General features: G+C 35.8%; 1 protein-coding gene across 1 annotated transcript in view; it reads left to right on the top strand.

The window, feature by feature from the left end:
* Positions 1–15,039, top strand: part of LOC111621421 (obg-like ATPase 1) — a 57,625-nt gene that overhangs the window by 42,369 nt on the left and 217 nt on the right. The window contains exons 6-11 of the mRNA XM_023363547.1: positions 8,048–8,223; positions 8,317–8,394; positions 10,265–10,362; positions 12,082–12,222; positions 13,681–13,777; positions 14,842–14,964. Of these exons, the coding sequence (XP_023219315.1) occupies positions 8,048–8,223; positions 8,317–8,394; positions 10,265–10,362; positions 12,082–12,222; positions 13,681–13,777; positions 14,842–14,964 (713 nt within the window). The remainder of the gene's footprint in view (positions 1–8,047; positions 8,224–8,316; positions 8,395–10,264; positions 10,363–12,081; positions 12,223–13,680; positions 13,778–14,841; positions 14,965–15,039) is intronic.

Here is a 15,039-nt window from a genome sequence, read left to right as displayed (position 1 = left end):
GGAGTTTGGGAAAGCGTCCCGTCTCTATCTCCGACCTAGCCTCTGTTCCTCTAATTGTATGTAATGACATAATGAAAAGGTAAGTGGATTTCTACCGCTCTCTCATGAGTTGCACTCCTGAAAAGTTGTTCGATATGTTTGTCTTTTTCCCACTAGACAGATCGAAAACATTTTTGTTTTCTAATCACTTGGTTACAGATTTTGAAGCAAGAGTAATGATTCTTTCTTATTCGTAAAATACAATGAAATGGATAACTTGTTTTATTAAAAATGTCCGAATGAGTTTCTCTAATTTTAGTGTAGAGACCTTTTTAAAGCTGAAAACTAAACGCTTCGCCTCTATTCGAATTCATACTATATTTTAATTATTAAGGAAATGAGTGGATATTAAATAATTAAGAAAAAAACTTTTATTAATTAGAGATGAAATTATAATTTCAAATAAATATATAAGCTCAATTCTTATTAACAAGAAACTCAGTTTATTGGGAAAATGGTGTTTAGTTTTAACAAAAACGAAAGGTTTTCTCGAAAACGAGATATCCTGCCGTGTCTTGATATTTCGTGATCGTAATCAATCAGTTTATTTTTAAATTAACAATCTTTGAAATGCACAAATACACTTATGTTATGATTTATATAAATAGACAAATTATTTTGAAAATCCCTTAAATTATCAGAAAAACTGTTTCTAAACATTCTTAAAGTATTATGATTTTAATATATTGAATGGGATAAAAAAAAATTTGAAGATTAAAATTTATAAATTGCATATACTATTTGACTTCTGTTTATTTAAACTAGTATTTCTGCTTCTTTTATTTGTATATGAAGAAAAACTTACGAAAGGTTAATTTAATAAATCTAATTATTTAGTTAGATTTATTAAATTAAAACAAATGTTTTCACCAAACTTTATGTCAAATTTAAGTTTAATCCACGCAGATTGGACGAATCGTTGGACAATTTGAACGTTATATTGTTTTCAGTTTTGACATTGGATAATGTTACATTATCAGAAGATTAAAACAAATTTGTATTAAATTTGTTTTGGATACTTAGTAAGGTAGATTATGTTTATCTTTGTTTATTATGGCGAACCTGGCCTGACCCAAGATCCATTTATTTCAGCAATAAATGAGAATATAATTTCTGTCGTTATAATGTCAACTCTATTCTTTTTGTCACTACATATCTATGCTTTCTACCCCACGTTTTTCCGCGTTTAATCTTGGATGATTTATTTCTATTTCTTGAACAAACTTCTAGAAAACAAAAATCTGTTCAAGAGATGCGTTAATCGAACAACTTTTTATTTATTCGCATTATCGCTTACGCTTAACAACGATTTCTGTCTACTAAATATTGTGCATTTGCAGCATTGAAAGTGATTTGTCATCGTTTATCATATGAACCCGACGATAGTTCTTCCCATATACAGTATATCTTGTGTAAATAGAAATAGTTAACCACTCAATTCATCTTGGTCGGAAGCATAATGGCATATGACGCCGGGGCCTAAGGGTTAGACGTGAGGTGTCCGTCCTGGCAATTCCATAATACTTTGAAGCAGAAACTGTTCCTCTGGCACAAATATAGATTCGAGCAGGGGTCAATTAGCGACCGAATCCTGGCATAGAAAAGGTTTAAGGTATGGGAAGCTGGACAGTTGGTGAGCCCGAACCTATCAGCTAACTGGGCGTGCCATTCCATCCTCATCCTTTCCTGTTGATTGGACGATTACAGAGTAGAGGCCGGGTAGATCCCTCGATATTGCTCCCGAGGGGCGGAGTATCGCGTGAGTGCGTGTTTGTTGTGTAGAATGTTATGATTCACACGTCAGAAATTCTCTCTGCGTTAATTAGTTTCTACAGCCGTAATCTGGACGCTGCAGATGTAAAGTCTACGCAGACGCAGTACCGATATTGAATTGAAGGTTCTTTTTCCAACGGCCACTGTATGTGTCATATGGATTCCACGTGCAACACACACACACATACACACACACACACACACACAGACACACACACACTGCCCACCTCTACACGAATGATTAAACGGACGCCTCGGGCCTCTATCATCTATCTTAGCAGAGTTCTGCTGTCAACTGGAGATTACAGGGTACGCTGCGTCCGCCATCTCTACGTTCTCCTTTAATTGCCGCTAACGTTTACGGGACCAGACTCACGCGAAATTTTCGCCCTGCTCTCTCCCCACATAGAGTTTGGATTTTGTTTACCCTGACGGGGATCCAGGGCCCTGCGGATACGAACCATGGACCCGCATCAAATTACAGGGTTGTTGGGTTGGATGGGCGGATCTCCCAGGTTCCGTCCTTTCTATCCATTACTTGCGGAATATAATCCGTGCGGAAGTAAAGAACTTCCTTCCCACGGTTCTGTCAACAGGAAATTGCCATAACAATAGACAGATCAATGTTTTTGTCCACTCTTCCTGTAAGAAGTGGCAGTATTCGTCGAAGCCCAAATTATATTGGTCGAATGGGTTATCAATTCGTAAAGAAACAACAAGAAATAAATAAAATAGAAGCAATGCCTATTACTGAATAGACAGAGCCAAACTTGACAAGTCGGTAATATCGTAACGGGGGTGGATCGCCTGACATCGGGTGACACCCCGGGGGAGTTTGGGAAAGCGTCCCGTCTCTATCTCCGACCTAGCCTCTGTTCCTCTAATTGTATGTAATGACATAATGAAAAGGTAAGTGGATTTCTACCGCTCTCTCATGAGTTGCACTCCTGAAAAGTTGTTCGATATGTTTGTCTTTTTCCCACTAGACAGATCGAAAACATTTTTGTTTTCTAATCACTTGGTTACAGATTTTGAAGCAAGAGTAATGATTCTTTCTTATTCGTAAAATACAATGAAATGGATAACTTGTTTTATTAAAAATGTCCGAATGAGTTTCTCTAATTTTAGTGTAGAGACCTTTTTAAAGCTGAAAACTAAACGCTTCGCCTCTATTCGAATTCATACTATATTTTAATTATTAAGGAAATGAGTGGATATTAAATAATTAAGAAAAAAACTTTTATTAATTAGAGATGAAATTATAATTTCAAATAAATATATAAGCTCAATTCTTATTAACAAGAAACTCAGTTTATTGGGAAAATGGTGTTTAGTTTTAACAAAAACGAAAGGTTTTCTCGAAAACGAGATATCCTGCCGTGTCTTGATATTTCGTGATCGTAATCAATCAGTTTATTTTTAAATTAACAATCTTTGAAATGCACAAATACACTTATGTTATGATTTATATAAATAGACAAATTATTTTGAAAATCCCTTAAATTATCAGAAAAACTGTTTCTAAACATTCTTAAAGTATTATGATTTTAATATATTGAATGGGATAAAAAAAAATTTGAAGATTAAAATTTATAAATTGCATATACTATTTGACTTCTGTTTATTTAAACTAGTATTTCTGCTTCTTTTATTTGTATATGAAGAAAAACTTACGAAAGGTTAATTTAATAAATCTAATTATTTAGTTAGATTTATTAAATTAAAACAAATGTTTTCACCAAACTTTATGTCAAATTTAAGTTTAATCCACGCAGATTGGACGAATCGTTGGACAATTTGAACGTTATATTGTTTTCAGTTTTGACATTGGATAATGTTACATTATCAGAAGATTAAAACAAATTTGTATTAAATTTGTTTTGGATACTTAGTAAGGTAGATTATGTTTATCTTTGTTTATTATGGCGAACCTGGCCTGATCCAAGATCCATTCATTTCAGCAATAAATGAGAATATAATTTCTGTCGTTATAATGTCAACTCTATTCTTTTTGTCACTACATATCTATGCTTTCTACCCCACGTTTTTCCGCGTTTAATCTTGGATGATTTATTTCTATTTCTTGAACAAACTTCTAGAAAACAAAAATCTGTTCAAGAGGTCAAAATTTTATTTGAAAAATATTAATCTATGTTTTAACAGTTACAGGACAGTACAAATAAAGCTAGTTTAGAAAGATATTTTGTTTTAAATCAGCCATTTATTGGTAAAGTGAATTATGAACCTGTTGATAAAGAATTTGTTAAAAGTGTTGTAAGACACTCTTCTAGCTAAAAATATTTATTGATGGATCCAATTTGTGACAGTTTGTCAAAAGAATTCATTTATTCTGAAACTTATACATTTGGAAGACATTGACAATACTAGAACAAATATTGTGCCTGGATGGTCTTTCTCTGCCATAAGTCATTCCGCCTACCTCTCCATTAATCAAACTTAGATTTTCCAGTAACCACCCACCTTTGGCTGGATAGAGAGAAGACATTAATCTCTCGGAGTCCGAAAAGTTGTGGAATAATACTTTGAAGCAGAAACTGTTCCTCTGGCACAAATATAGATTCGAGCAGGGGTCAATTAGCGACCGAATCCTGGCATAGAAAAGGTTTAAGGTATGGGAAGCTGGACAGTTGGTGGGCCCGAACCTATCAGCTAACTGGGCGTGCCATTCCATCCTCATCCTTTCCTGTTGATTGGACGATTACAGAGTAGAGGCCGGGTAGATCCCTCGATATTGCTCCCGAGGGGCGGAGTATCGCGTGAGTGCGTGTTTGTTGTGTAGAATGTTATGATTCACACGTCAGAAATTCTCTCTGCGTTAATTAGTTTCTACAGCCGTAATCTGGACGCTGCAGATGTAAAGTCTACGCAGACGCAGTACCGATATTGAATTGAAGGTTCTTTTTCCAACGGCCACTGTATGTGTCATATGGATTCCACGTGCAACACACACACACATACACACACACACACACACACAGACACACACACACTGCCCACCTCTACACGAATGATTAAACGGACGCCTCGGGCCTCTATCATCTATCTTAGCAGAGTTCTGCTGTCAACTGGAGATTACAGGGTACGCTGCGTCCGCCATCTCTACGTTCTCCTTTAATTGCCGCTAACGTTTACGGGACCAGACTCACGCGAAATTTTCGCCCTGCTCTCTCCCCACATAGAGTTTGGATTTTGTTTACCCTGACGGGGATCCAGGGCCCTGCGGATACGAACCATGGACCCGCATCAAATTACAGGGTTGTTGGGTTGGATGGGCGGATCTCCCAGGTTCCGTCCTTTCTATCCATTACTTGCGGAATATAATCCGTGCGGAAGTAAAGAACTTCCTTCCCACGGTTCTGTCAACAGGAAATTGCCATAACAATAGACAGATCAATGTTTTTGTCCACTCTTCCTGTAAGAAGTGGCAGTATTCGTCGAAGCCCAAATTATATTGGTCGAATGGGTTATCAATTCGTAAAGAAACAACAAGAAATAAATAAAATAGAAGCAATGCCTATTACTGAATAGACAGAGCCAAACTTGACAAGTCGGTAATATCGTAACGGGGGTGGATCGCCTGACATCGGGTGACACCCCGGGGGAGTTTGGGAAAGCGTCCCGTCTCTATCTCCGACCTAGCCTCTGTTCCTCTAATTGTATGTAATGACATAATGAAAAGGTAAGTGGATTTCTACCGCTCTCTCATGAGTTGCACTCCTGAAAAGTTGTTCGATATGTTTGTCTTTTTCCCACTAGACAGATCGAAAACATTTTTGTTTTCTAATCACTTGGTTACAGATTTTGAAGCAAGAGTAATGATTCTTTCTTATTCGTAAAATACAATGAAATGGATAACTTGTTTTATTAAAAATGTCCGAATGAGTTTCTCTAATTTTAGTGTAGAGACCTTTTTAAAGCTGAAAACTAAACGCTTCGCCTCTATTCGAATTCATACTATATTTTAATTATTAAGGAAATGAGTGGATATTAAATAATTAAGAAAAAAACTTTTATTAATTAGAGATGAAATTATAATTTCAAATAAATATATAAGCTCAATTCTTATTAACAAGAAACTCAGTTTATTGGGAAAATGGTGTTTAGTTTTAACAAAAACGAAAGGTTTTCTCGAAAACGAGATATCCTGCCGTGTCTTGATATTTCGTGATCGTAATCAATCAGTTTATTTTTAAAATAACAATCTTTGAAATGCACAAATACACTTATGTTATGATTTATATAAATAGACAAATTATTTTGAAAATCCCTTAAATTATCAGAAAAACTGTTTCTAAACATTCTTAAAGTATTATGATTTTAATATATTGAATGGGATAAAAAAAAATTTGAAGATTAAAATTTATAAATTGCATATACTATTTGACTTCTGTTTATTTAAACTAGTATTTCTGCTTCTTTTATTTGTATATGAAGAAAAACTTACGAAAGGTTAATTTAATAAATCTAATTATTTAGTTAGATTTATTAAATTAAAACAAATGTTTTCACCAAACTTTATGTCAAATTTAAGTTTAATCCACGCAGATTGGACGAATCGTTGGACAATTTGAACGTTATATTGTTTTCAGTTTTGACATTGGATAATGTTACATTATCAGAAGATTAAAACAAATTTGTATTAAATTTGTTTTGGATACTTAGTAAGGTAGATTATGTTTATCTTTGTTTATTATGGCGAACCTGGCCTGACCCAAGATCCATTTATTTCAGCAATAAATGAGAATATAATTTCTGTCGTTATAATGTCAACTCTATTCTTTTTGTCACTACATATCTATGCTTTCTACCCCACGTTTTTCCGCGTTTAATCTTGGATGATTTATTTCTATTTCTTGAACAAACTTCTAGAAAACAAAAATCTGTTCAAGAGATGCGTTAATCGAACAACTTTTTATTTATTCGCATTATCGCTTACGCTTAACAACGATTTCTGTCTACTAAATATTGTGCATTTGCAGCATTGAAAGTGATTTGTCATCGTTTATCATATGAACCCGACGATAGTTCTTCCCATATACAGTATATCTTGTGTAAATAGAAATAGTTAACCACTCAATTCATCTTGGTCGGAAGCATAATGGCATATGACGCCGGGGCCTAAGGGTTAGACGTGAGGTGTCCGTCCTGGCAATTCCATCTATCCATTTGATAACTTCCCGATCGCACTCAACAACATACACTTTTCTGCGGAACGTTGTAACTCTCTCTCTCTCTCTCGTTAGAATGTATCGTTATCGGATTTTTTATCGGGCTAACCCCGTGACGAGTCGTGAGTGGAGTTTATACGTAGTGCCTTTCCTCTCGGACGGACACGTGTCGCGTGAGAATGTTGTCGTGCACGTCAACTTGTCAGCGCCTTGTAAATTCTACTAACAAAAACATTCGATTATAACGAAAGTTGCGTGAAAATGTTAAATATACAATGCTCCACCAACATTTTTAATAACTCTCATTAATTAATTTGTCGGTTGAATTTATAATCGCTGTGGCAATGCAGTTGCACGTCGATAGGACGAAACCTTTTATTTCAGTGCATTTGGCAAAAATAAACTGGAATACTCTGTTAATTTTACATACATAAATAAGTATGTAGCTGTGTATACATTTGTAAGTGTGTCAATGCAATTCTTTTCAAACCGTTACATCTCATGTTTGCGTTTAATGATCTACGTCAAGTTATAACCGTTTTTACAGTTATCTCTCTTTTCCTTTATTACCACAATACTTACATATACACGATATGTTACAGACTATTCACGATTATCTACTAGTTTAATTATTACGTAATATTTTGTCGTCTTCTGCCATTGGGAATTATTTGAGGAGGGGAGAATTCTTATGAATTGAATTCTTCATATTGAGTTATTAAAATTAAATTTTATTTCATCAGAATATAGAATTTATAAATTAGAATATGCTATAATACATTTCACCTCTATTAATCAAAAATAGCAGCATTTTAAGATTTTTATATTAGTCTAATTACACATAACACAATGCCATACACACTATCAAATTATATCAATAGTAATCTTTTTCTTTTATAAATGAAATAAAATGGCAGTAACTTAAAGAGTTAGTCATTTATTAAAATTTATGGTTAATATTATAAAAAAAAGGTTATTAAAATTGTATTACAATTCGTTTTTTGTGATTGTTAATTTCAAATACAGTATATAAATGTGTATTTTAGGTGTTTTTGAAGACGACAATGTTTCCCACGTGGAAGGAGACGTTAATCCGGTGAGAGACATTAATATTATTAACGAGGAACTTCGCTTAAAAGACGAAGAATATTTAGTGGCTCTAATAGAAAAAATGGAAAGAACGGTATTAAGAGGTGGAGACAAAAAAAGTAAACCTGAATATGTAAGTTTCTGATATTAATAAAAAAAAGAAACTTTGAAAAAATGTAATCTGTAATAATATTTCCCTTCCTTTTATTTGTTATTTTAATGACAGGATATACTATGTAAAATAAGGAATCATGTCGTAGAAGAAAAGAAACACGTACGTTTCGGAGATTGGAACGCAAATGAGGTAGTTCGGAATACTGTATTGCAAATGCTTTCGAGAGCGAATATTTTATAATAAATAATGTAGGGTGTCCAAAAAACTGTATATACACTTTGATTTTTAATAATTCCTATATACATTTTAATAATTTTGTAATTTAGAGTAAATCATACTTACAGTATATAATAGAAGAGAATTGTCAAACAGACTATCATTGCGCGGGCATGACAGTGCATGAACTTTTGTGAATATGTGCTTCCGTAGAAAATTTTCCACGGGGCAAAGTTTGGAGACAAATAATTACATCAATAAATCTTTATTTAATTATTAATTTTTTGTTTTTTTTTTCACAAGTAGACTAGAGAATACAGTATTACATCAATACGCATCTCGTGGTCGAGGGTATAAGGTTACGTATCGCAATCACTTAACTTTATAATTGTTGGAATTTCTTACTCGATCTCAAGAGGGGCAATGCCCCGTTTGTCCCCTCTGCGGACGTCCACGTTTGTGACATAGTTCTGTCTAGAGTGAAATATTTAGAAAAATAATTTCAAAAATCTTTCTTCCTTTCACAAGTGAATTTTGTAAAGATAAGAAAGGAGATGAATAGCATTTATGAAAATGTTTAGGGATTTTATTCAGTATGAATGCGATTCATAATTTTAATGACGATGACATCGAACTAATTGGCAAGTCATATCTGATCGAATAGTTAACGGGTTCTGGTTAGTATTATTATATGAAATTATAATGCAAATTATTAAATAAAAATAAATAAATATAGAACTTATTAAAAATCAAAGAGAGTATACATTTTTTCGGGGATCCAATAGTTATGTAGAAGCCGCTATGCCACTCATTTTTAGGGGAGATGGCTATTTTACCCATTGTTTCACATATCTTGGCCGAGCCCGGTTGGGGTTCTGGAAGTTTTATAAAGTTCGAGAGCCATTTATAGTAACGCTCAGTGACCTTGTAACATATTCGCAAACAATCCGTTCCCTTCATTAAGTAAATACACTGGTCTCTGCTACTGGCATTTTTTACAGCTCGTCCAAGATTCGTGAAACGAGCTGTACTTGAACATTTTAAAAGAAACTTTAATTTGTTTATTTTAGTTTTAGATAAAGGAAAGATATTTTGAAAACTAGTTTTTAAGTCTGTCTGTGTATATTAATTAGTGCTAATCATTTATTAAGCAAAAATGATTTACGGATGCCATTCCCAAAATAAAGCGCGTTATCTGTGTCTAAGTATCTCTTGGAATTTAATTCACGTTTTGTTCTACAATTAAAAACTTTCCTAGAGTTACATATAAATCTTTCTAATATGACGTCAAGACTGTAACCACTAGCGCCACCTGTAACGGCTATGGGAACGATATTTATTAAAGTGTTTGATTATAGTTTGCTAAAATTAAGTTATTCAATTACCGAAATTATTTTGTACGTTGCTAAAACTATACTATTAAATAATATAAAAGAAACCTATTCACTATTAAGTAACAAGCTTTGAATTTTATTATTACTATTATTTAGATTATGCGAATATTTATTGTAATTATACCTTATTGAATCTGTCAAATCTATTATTTTCTACGGGAATTTAAATTTTTAATTTTAGTATAATTAAAGAAGTGAAAATATATGTACTGTACATTTGGTTTTTATCAATATAACATTCCAGTATTCTAAAATTTCACTTATTTCAGAAGTTGTAAGAAGACATATTTGTAACAAATTGCCAGTGATAGATATTAAATGTAGAATTATATCCTGCAAATATGTAGCAAGAAGTATAATGTGTAATTAGGTTAATTTTGTCAGTGAATAAAATAATAATAATATTAATAATATATCTAATGTAATCGTTCTCATATTTTATTTTGTAGATTGAGGTGTTAAACAAGCATTTGCTTCTCACTTCAAAACCTATGATCTATCTCATAAATATGACCGAAAAAGATTATCTCAAGAAAAAAAATAAGTGGTGAGTGATATTTGATATCTTTAAATTAATTCACGGACACTGGTATAAATTAATTTGGTAATATATAGCCCGACGTGCTCGATACAAACGAGATCTCTTACCCGTTAGAAGGTGCATCCAATCCCGGCCGGCTAACAATAAACAACGGCCAGACAATTTCCTCGGCATGATACTCTTAACAGATTACGCTTGTGTTAAATCCAAAGGTGGTTTGGGACGTACTAGACAAGACTGGATAGAACTATTGTCCCTTCCACTATTTAAAGCTAGAACAGCAGTCAGATGATATCAATAAGTATTGGGTTGGACCTGCTAATAACAGGATGGAGAATCTGGGGGTTGAGAAAGATGACTACCCAGAAGAGACTTGTGTCAGCTCTAATAACATACTTTACAATTTCCCACCCCGTGGAAATGTGGCTTGCATCAACTATGAAGCAAAAGTCTGAACAACGAAAATAAAAAAAATTAGGTCAAAGGAGAAGTTACGGCAAAATCGTTCTCTTTGGAGTTGCGTGTAGATGGCCGACACATCATTGGAAGTCTGTCACCACCCGTGGGCAGGAGTTGTAATTTTGCATGGATGGCTGCCACTGGGCAATTATTTCGCAGATGTTGATGACAGAAACCGATGTCCATCCAGGAGATGTTCAACACAATGCATTGTTTGCCTAATGCAGGTTTTGTTTACTATACAAATACTTCAAGTTTTTCTTTTCTTTGTTTTAACTTACGACGTAAAAACACGACAGGTTTTCGTCCATATAAAATGATTTGAATGTTTGTCTAGCATATCGCAGTCCATAAATTGCACCCGAGCCTATTTAATTACAGGTTTCGAAGTGACTCGAGGCAAATTTATCTACAGAAATACGGCAATGATAACATATAATGATATATAAATCTTTTTAACTATTAGACTGTTAAAGAATTAGAAAATTAAGTATTTCTGATGCAAATATATTTTTCATTTGGCAACGATTCAAATCAAAAGACATTAAATTGCAAACAATGCATGTAATTGCCCTTCATGTTTTTGACCTAGTCCTCCATTTCAATAGGACATCACAAATTCAATTTTGATCATTCCAGAGAGTTGTTTCGTACGGGTGTGAGGATTATATCACGCAACATATTTGAAGTCATTCTTTGATTGTTTCGAATCTTGGGAGATTTGATTAATTGCAGAGAGCGAAGTCTGTTTTGAACTATTAATGAAATGCAACTTTATTAGTTTTCCACCCTCCTCTCAGAACTGCATGCTTGTAATTCTAAACTCTCCTAGCCAGATAAGGGATTACCAATTAAAAGGGGCAGAGTCCACCTGGGGGCAAGGGATGGGACCAAACCAGCTGCCTCATACCCTCAACCTGTAATCAGATCTCATTTGCTTGTTGTAAAGGATATCCAAAGTGACCAAACCAAATAGGCTAGCAAATGGTACTAGCCTCATTAATCTATATGTACTCACAAATAAATAGAATGTGGAACTTCCTAACTTCTTGTGATAATTTGTTTTCATTCATTTTTTTTAATAATTGAAATTTGTAATTCTTAGGTATTATCACTACTACAATGAAAAAGTATCAGAAATGTGAATAAATTATGTGAATGCATTTCTCTTTTTAAGTTATTTAAATAATTTGTATGAATAAAACAGAATAAGTGGGTTTGTAAATATTTATATATTTTCATAGAAACAAGTTTTATTATTTTCAGGTTAACAAAAATTAAAGCCTGGGTTGATGGCAATGATGCGGGTGCATCCGTAATCCCTTTTAGTGCTGGATTGGAATTACGGCTAACAGAAATGAATAAAGACGAGAAAAAGAGCTTTTTGGAAGAAAACAAAACTCACAGGTATTAAATATCGTATTAAGTTTAATTATTTTGTTAAAATTTGAGCATTTTCTGTTGTTATCGATTGATTAAAAATTCTAGTGAGTTAATTTATTTAATTGTTGATTTATCATATATAGCCAAGGAAAACCTATTTTTCTTCTTTAACCCACATTATGAATGTAATGAAAGATTTCATAACGTTTAATCTAAATAATTCTCATGAATAGTTTAACATATGTTTATTTAATTTGCAAATTTTCTAAGTTTAGCAGTGTAGATTTAGTATGGAAACAAGTTTAGCAAAGCATAAACCCAGACAAAGTGGGTTGTTGTTCGGGAGCAGAATGAATCCTGTCTGTCACCATTTGTCTTGTCCAACAGGACCGGTGTCCCATTATCATCCCAAAGCATCTCCTCACACAGCGCTGATGCAGTAATTTACGTCCCTTGTCAGCCAGTTATTAGGAGGCTCATAGAGGCGATCCTGACACCCCGAAATTAGCACCCTACCCATAGTGATTTGCATAGCGAATCCAGTCGGGGTCTTGTCACATTGAAGGATGTCGGGGAGTACGCCCCCACGCTGTCCGTTTGGGTGGAGACACATTTCCCCACTTAAATAAGACACCGGATGCGGACGATCGGACAGACGGGGAAGATTCGGTACCGAATCCGTACTCCGTCGGAGGGATCGGGTCGTGGAGAGAAATCACGTGACGCGACGCAAACGCTCCCGGACCAGTCTGTCAAGATAAGTGCCGTGATGGATGGAGTCCGTGAGTTTGGACGCCGGTGGAAAAATATTTTCGGCCGCCGTAACACGTGACCCGGCTCCGGCTCCCCTCTCCCGCTCCGGACCCCCGGCAGTAAATCCCCCATCGTGACACCTCGGTAATAGGTTGCAATTAATTGATGGGTTTCACTCCCAGAGCGCACAATACATCACCCACCTGAGATTCGTCCAACCCCGCGCCCCGGACCACGTGGGTGGGGTCAGAGCCTCCTCTCCGTCTGGCGTCTACGAAATCCGATATCCTGGCCCCCCTTCTCCCGGTCGAGAATCCTTACCGGTGCGTATTCCCGAGATGCGGTTTGACTGCAACCCTAATCCTCTTATTGGGATTGGGTCGGGCGCGGTGGTCCGTTGTATTTCCACGCGTGCGGGGGGTGCGTAGGGCGCGGACACCGGCCACCGACTATACAAGACCATCTGTTTGCAGCCGCATTGTGACCAGCCTGGCATTGTCGGGACCCGCACTTGTCGTTTGTTAGTTTGGTGTTAATCCGGATTAAACAGATTGATCAATCTGACCAAGTTAAGCGCATTTGACACGGATGTCATTTTGCCGTTTCGGGGATGACATCTCCATCGGCTCCTCCCTAAAATGTTTGCCGTGGCTTTGTTGCAGCTTACCTATTTTAGAATAAGGCATGTGAAAGCGAAAACAGCATGCTTATTTGTGTTTTTATTTGCAGTATGTTGGACAAGATAATCACAACGGGCTACAAAGCGTTGCATTTGATTTACTTCTTTACCTGTGGCAAAGACGAAGTCAAAGCGTGGACCATACAGGTAGGTAGTGCCATCTATCGATTCTTTTTGTTATCGTTTCTCTTTTATTCTGCCATTCCACCCACCGAGTGTCGAGCGCACACATAATATTGTTCCGGATATCTTCCCCGCCGATAATTTGGCGGGTAACGTCACGGGAAGGGAGGAACCATTTATTTTGCGTCGCTTGTCAACTGCAGTTTGCAAAGACACGGTCCAGGGAACCACCCCTGCCATCCGCACTCTGCTCGTCAACACCTGTCTCGGACGCGGGGGATTTTTTCTCCCCCAACCCCTGCACCATTTAAGGAAGCGACGGCGTCTCTTCCAGGGCCTTTTTTGCACTCGAGCCCTATCCGGCCCGTTTACTGCCCCGCGGCGCCTCCATTTTCCGGAGGTGATGGATGAACTCGCGTTTGACTGCTGTATATACGATGCGCTTGACACCATTATGAATTGTGCCGGGGTCGAGTCTTTGGTCCCCCGCGTCTAATTTTTTGAGAACCAACCACTTTACATAACGTTCCGCCATCTATCGGTCACCATTGTAACGACCGACGGTGGCACAAGTTTCGAATTTATCGTAATTCGTGCGCTTTACTGTTTTAAAATATTAAATTATGAAATAAAATTTAACGCTTTCAGTTATGGATTATTCGTGCAAGTTACTTTTTAATAATCTCGATTCGTTTTCCAACGTGATTGCACATAATTTAAATGAACATGTAAAATCGTATTTAAACTATCACATATGTTAGTTCAGACACGAATCGAGAGATGGCGACATCTGACCGATAGCATTATAGTTTCTAGATTTTACAGCTTTATTTGATTTTATTTTTACACAGTTTATATTTTAAAATGATTATTACTTATGTACGAGTTATTTACCAGATTTGATGTAACAACAAAACAGCATTTTTTAAATATACAATACACGGAGAGAGAAAAAGTTAACAATGGACTAAACATGGCGTCCTGGGTTAGAAAGTGCCTGTTTATACTGTATACGCGTTTCAAATCGTATCATTGTCGCTTCGTCGGAAATTTTAATTTTGATTCTTCTTGCTTTAAACTGCTTTCAGAAAGGAACGAAGGCGCCTCAGGCGGGCGGAAAAATTCACACCGACTTTGAAAAAGGCTTCATTATGGCAGAAGTGATGAAATACGAGGATTTTAAAGAGGAAGGCTCGGAAGCGGCAGTAAAGGTATATTCAGTTTCGTTTGTTGTCGCCAGATGGAAGCACTGTACGTATGTAATGACGGTTACTTTTTTCCCCCGT

The sequence above is a fragment of the Centruroides sculpturatus genome, unplaced genomic scaffold, assembly GCF_000671375.1.
Source record: "Centruroides sculpturatus isolate CEXI.00-Female unplaced genomic scaffold, Cexi_2.0 scaffold270, whole genome shotgun sequence".
NCBI classification, from domain to species: domain Eukaryota; kingdom Metazoa; phylum Arthropoda; class Arachnida; order Scorpiones; family Buthidae; genus Centruroides; species Centruroides sculpturatus.
The sequence above is the reverse complement of the archived record's forward strand: the minus strand, read 5'-3'. Positions and strand labels throughout refer to the sequence as shown.